The following is a 6,148-nucleotide window of genomic DNA, read 5'->3' on the forward strand; positions in this document are numbered from 1 at the left end:
AACAGTGTCACCAGACTGAAATCAGGACTTCTTAACTTTCTTCTAGCATTATTCACTCTTCCTTCCTGGCACTTATCACCTCTGCATAGTTAGTCCACCGTCTTCATCCCCATTGGACTATAATTCCATCACGGTGAGGACTGTGTGCCCAGCTCAGTCAGGACTCGATCCCGAGGGCCCGGCACAGTCACATAGTAGGTGCTTTGATAAATATTTGTCCATCGAATAAAGTCAGAAATAAAAATTATGTAAGATCCAGTAGAGCCTATCAAAGAAGACATATACACTACATTTTGGAACTATTTTCTCCAAAACAGTTAATACTTACACATTTTTTGATGCTTATGGATACTATACCTCAATTATTCAGAAAACATTATTATTTTGAACTATTCATCCACCAAGGCTTCTCAATCACTAAGGTTTTACTGTACTACTTTTTAAACTTATTACATCCTGAATAAATGCTAACGGTACTAATGCACAAATCATTCTTATCAGAACATGAAGCTAGTATCCGCAGCAAATGAACCTGATTATATTGTCTTTAGACATCCTTGCAAAAAACTGTCATGCCTTTAATGTTCGTTAAAGCATTCCCTAGCTCTGCAACATCATTTGTTTTAATATAATTCTAACTGAAATAAAAGACATCACAGAACGCTTCATTGATACAAAGAGGAAAAATCTTCTAAGCCTTCCATTCAAAAGTTAAAAATAAGTAAAGTGGGAGGAAAGAAAAGCAAAAACTGAAAAGTTAAAAAAAATTTCTATCATACAATGCTTAATTCTGAATTTGCGATGAAATTAAAATGTGGATATAATTAAATACAGAACTTCACCACAACTGAAGTTACAGGTGAGGTTCGTGGACATGTACTTGGGAGGCATCTTTTCAGCAAATCACTCCAGAGCTTCTCCACAGGACAGGCACTGTGCTACACACAGAGCAGTGAGTGAAGCACACCTGGTCCCTGCCATCGGCGAGCCTACTAAATCTTTGGAAACGACTCCGGTTTATTCTATATTAAGACTGGCAATAGACTTCCTTGATCTTAGATCCTGAAGGGGAGGGTGTGGCACTCCCCGCTCCCTTCGTGGCGCTGGGCGTCAAAGGCCAGGAATGGTAGGGAACAACTATTCAATTTTCTTTCATCCTCGTCTCCAGTTCTGCCTGAAACTAATTTGATATAATTTTTAGTAATCTTTCAAGAGTATGGGGACCAGATTGAGAAATACAAAACAGTCTACTAAGAATGTCAGCCAGCCTCTAAATTTTTCCGATTCTCACCTAGAGTTTAAGATTTTGCGTATTCAGAAAATGAATGCCACATAAATATCTACCAAAAGATATATAATCAGATCTTATACGCTACATCCTTGAGAAAGGTATTAAATTTTCAGTTTGGAAATAATATATTCTGCCATTTAAAAGTCAAAGTGAAACTATTTTATATGAATATGTTAGTACAAAGATACATTTTCATTTTTCCAAAAAAATTTTGATTTACAACTATAATTATAGTAGAATGGCCTAAATATTCTTGTAATTCTTCATTCCAAATGACTATTTGAAAGAAGAATTTTATAAGAAGAAGAATTAAGCTACATAAGTACCTTTTTATCAGTGAAATAGGTAGGCAAACTTAAGTTCTGCTTGAGAGGACAGTTGTATCATTTGAGACTCATGAGATGACAGATGGCCAGTGATTAAAGAATAAAACACGTGAAAATGAATTCTATACAGTCATGGAACAGATCTTTTCAATTAAAAAAATTTCATGCTTGTTCCTTGTCTATCAAGAAAACATTTAAGTGGTGTGCTTTCACATTTAAAAGCAGACAGCTAATCTCCAATGTAAAGAGCACCATATTTCTAGTGGGCGTTATGTAGGAGAGTGAGAACTGTGATGGAAGCAGAGGGGTAGCTATCACAATTGCAAGTTCATAAAACACAATTCACTTTTGATTAATTGCTAGTAATGTGAATAACAGTAATCGAAAGCACAGACAGAAGTTCACTTCAGGGATCAATTATATTCGAATGCACAGAATTCCATTTTATAAACACCCTTTTTTCCTACCGATGGTCCAAGATACTTAAATAAAAGGCAAAAATGGTTCTCTTTGAGAAATACTCTTCTATGGTCTAACACAAAAAATAAACACCAAGTAAATCATTATTTTAAATATACTTGAAAACGCATTATAATCCCATGGTAATTAAAAATGATGCTCTGTTTTGAAGAAGAAATATGTATAATTTTGCTTATGGTAAAGGATGATTCACTGTTATTCTTTTATCAATTACTGGGTTTTGTTTTTTAATTTTCATTGTTATTTTGATAATTTTCTAAAAGGGAGGAATTTTCATATTTTTGATACTAAAAAGGGATCATTCTAGAGTTAGAACCTTCTTTATTAACCCTTGCAAAGAAAAAATGTATAAAAAGCTGCTACTTCTGCATTGCTACACAGTTCTATAAATATTATAGTACAGGAATAAAAGAAAGCATATATAAGGATGGCAAAACTAATTAAAGACAATTCTTAACATTTAAATATTTAGAGCTATGTACATTTCTATTCCTGAGCTCACCAATTTGATTACAAATGTGAAAAACAAGCTTTCGAAATACTTCATTAAAAAAATCCTCTAAAATGGTATACATATAGAAGTGATATTATTTTGTTATAAAAATGTCCATTGCTATTTTTAGTCCGCAACTGTTGCATAAAGTATTTCCTCCATAAAAGGCTCTCACACTTACAAATATAACCTCGAGATGATCAGCTGGCAAAAAAAAAGAAAAAGAAAAAGAAAAAAAAGCAAATTTATTTTAGACTGAAATAGAAAAGAAAAAAAAAACCCAAGGAACACGATATTTGCAAGTATCTATTTAGCAGAAAGGCCTGAAAGTTAAAAAAAAAGCCTACACAGATTTGGGGGCTGTTTACTGATGGCACAAGGGAACCTGTTCCTTTCTACCTCGGGTTTCAGGTCCCTGTGCACCACTCCGACATCGTGCATGTGGCTCACGGCCGAAACGAGCTTCCGCATGATGTAGCTGGCTTCGGTCTCGCTGAAGTGTTTCTTTTTCTTAATGTGTTCAAACAGCTCCCCTCCGTTCAGAAGCTCCATCACCAGAAAAGTGTGAAGCTGGAAAAGGAGGAAAAATAATGTGAAGGGCCTTCGTGACGAGAGCTTATTAACATATGAAACGTTTACTGAATATTAACTATTACCAACACATTTAAATAATCAACAGCAATCCCAGTATTTTAGTGGAAAGAGCTGAAGGATAATGTGGCTTTTTTAGAATTCTATTTTGGTAATGGAAAATTTCAAGTACTGCAGCGAAATCTTTATATATCCTTTCCTTGACTAATTCTTTCATGTGATTTTCATTCCTCTCTGTCAAGTTTACATATCTTTCTTTTTAAAGTGTGACCTAGCGCTGATAATAATGTGAAACTGATTGCTTTAAATAATATAGATTACTGATGGAGTATGAGCAACTGCTCACGGGGAGACCTGGCACACTCGCTTAATGGCAGACTTACTTTTTAAAAAAGGCATCTTTTGGTGATATCACTTTATATCTCCTTTTAGGGCTCAACAGATGAGTTTTGGGGTTCCTGTTAATACCCATGGCAAATACCCATAATTCACTGTGGGGTTTTAAAAAAATAATTGCTTTTGATCCCAAAGGTATTATCTTAAATAGTATAAACAATTATATGCTTACTGTGCTTTGCATACATTTCTATAAAGAAAATAACATAGGAGCTGTTGAAAAGCAAAGGAATTATATTAGCTCTTAAATGAACAGAAATGGTTTAAAAAAGTATAGAGCTAGAGAGAAGATAATCAGGGGGATTGTTTCATAAACTATATAAATGTCTAACCGAGGTACTGTATACTTGAAACTGATAAAATAAAATGCTAAAAAAAAAAAAAAAAATTGTTGGCTGACCCAACAAAAAATCTACAAAGATCAGATGGGGGGCAAAAAAAAAGATAACAAATCAATATTCAGATTCAGGTGCTATGCATCATAGCACGAACGTCCCTCAACAAACAAAATATGTTGCCCTTTGATTCAGCAAAATCCAGAAAAACTGCTTCATAAAAAAGACAATTATAAATACATCATCCTGCACATATTGTACAAATTATAAAAGATGAACAACCCTTCTAATAAGAGAGCTGTTCCCGGGCTACTAGATATCAAGCCAATATGAGTTTCTACATCAGACAAATCAAGTCGAAGCTGAAGGTCTGCTGCCTAAAAGAGAAAAAGGAGGGCAGGACCAGCAACAGTTTAAAAGACAGGTTTCAGAGTCAAAGCTGATCTGAATGCCAGTCTGCTACTTACTTAGGACCTTTGAGGTGCTGCTCCACCTCTATGCACGTCAGGGCCCTTACCAAGAAAATGCAGATGACAATGGGAAAACGTATACACGGGAGCTTGAGTAAAGGCCCTTCAAAGATGCCCATATGCTACTGCCCAGAACCCGTGGATGTTACCTTATACGGTAAAGGGACTTTGCAGATGTGATTAAGGAACTGGAGATGGGGAGAGTATCTCCATTACCCATCAGAGTCAGCAGTATGAGATGGGTCTATGGAAACAAGAGTCTAGACTGACGCATGGGAGGGTCAGAATGTGGGCAGTCTCTAAGAGGCTAATAAAGGCAAGCGAACAGACTGTCCCTTCAGGCATCCAGGAGGAACCAGCCCTGCTGACACCCCTGACTTTACACCAGCGGGACTGATATTGGACTTCTGATGACCAGACTGTCAGATACTAAATTTGCATTGTTTTAGGTTTGTGGTAATTTGTTACAGCAGCAATAAGAACTCGTAAGAGTAGAGAAGTACACAAAATGAGCTAAACTGCTGTACTGTCAAAGGCTGAAAACTCACCCTCAATCCACTTCACCCATTAGAAGACTGTGAACTGGGGATGATCTAGGCAACGGTGTCACCATCATGGAAAAAACAACCCAAGATATCAACAACTGTACAGCAGAATGATAGTATGTTTATACTAGTACATACACGATTTCGTCGTGAGACAATGCATATTCTAGCAACTCTTGAATGTAGAAATAGCAAATAATAAATTTAACTTGGGACATAAAAAGTTAGGGATGCAGTTCCTGACATCTGACATCAGCCTGAAGGTCAGAGGTCAGATGTCTTTGCTGGGATATAGCTGGGGGAACAACTGGGGCGGGGGGGAGGGCACAGCTGCAAAACCACAGAGCGGGGTGAAGTCATCCACCAATCCCTTGATTAACGTGTGAATCATCTTCACTGGGAGACTGTCCAGGCCCCTGTCAGCCCCTGCAGTGGACAGGGCCTATCTCCACTGTGGTTGAGCAGCCCAAGGAGGTGGAGGTAACAGAGCAGGAAGAGCGGCTCCTGCTGAGTCCTTGCTACAGAGATATTCCTTTTCTGGCTCTGAGAACCAAAGAGCAAGAAGACGAGGATATTATTTTTGCTCATCCACCTGATGTAAAAACTGGCTTATGTTCCTGCCTCTTCTAAGGCAGTGGAGCGAAGCAAAAGCTTATTCTGAAGTTGGACTGCTTGGGGCCAGATCCCAGCGTTACTGCTCACGGACTGAGACCTTGTAACTTAACTGCTGTGAGTTTCAGATTCTTGCCTCAGAGAGTTACCATACGGATTGAATAAGAGAACCCACGTGCAGTGTCTGGTGCAGTACCTGGACCACATACGTATGTGACAGTGAGTGGCAGCAGTTACTATAGTTACGCTGCTGCCGCTGTCTGGTTTCACCAGGATGCATCATTCTTGGGCGTAGCACGTGGGTAAATTCTGACGTGGCAGAGCAGTAGGCCTCAGTTAGCCCGTGACAGCAGCACCACACTGAGAGCCCAGCATCAAGATCATGTTTTCCCAACTCGATTTTCACTGACTTGCTATGAGACCCAGGACAAGTCTCATGACCCTTCTGAATCCCAGCTTCTTCTTTGGTAAAGATAGGGTGAACCACATCCATGACTGGTTTTAGCTCTTGTGCCCAGCATGTTGTCTTGAGCAGGGCTGTGTCACCCTGGCCAGTCCCAGGGGTAAAGGTGATCGTACTGGAGTGATTTCTGTCACGGAAGATGGCAG

The 6,148-nt window shown here is 38.4% G+C and overlaps 1 protein-coding gene across 2 annotated transcripts in view; it reads right to left on the reverse strand.

Annotated features, from left to right (window-relative positions):
• RPS6KA5 (ribosomal protein S6 kinase A5) overlaps nucleotides 1-6,148 on the reverse strand; it is a 154,025-nt gene that overhangs the window by 11,870 nt on the left and 136,007 nt on the right. For both annotated transcript variants that reach the window (XM_011373178.2, XM_023538354.1), the window contains one exon: nucleotides 2,990-3,160. In XM_011373178.2, the coding sequence (XP_011371480.2) occupies nucleotides 2,990-3,160 (171 nt within the window). The remainder of the gene's footprint in view (nucleotides 1-2,989; nucleotides 3,161-6,148) is intronic.

This window comes from Pteropus vampyrus, unplaced genomic scaffold (genome assembly GCF_000151845.1).
Source record: "Pteropus vampyrus isolate Shadow unplaced genomic scaffold, Pvam_2.0 Scaffold219, whole genome shotgun sequence".
Classification (NCBI taxonomy): Eukaryota; Metazoa; Chordata; class Mammalia; order Chiroptera; family Pteropodidae; genus Pteropus; species Pteropus vampyrus.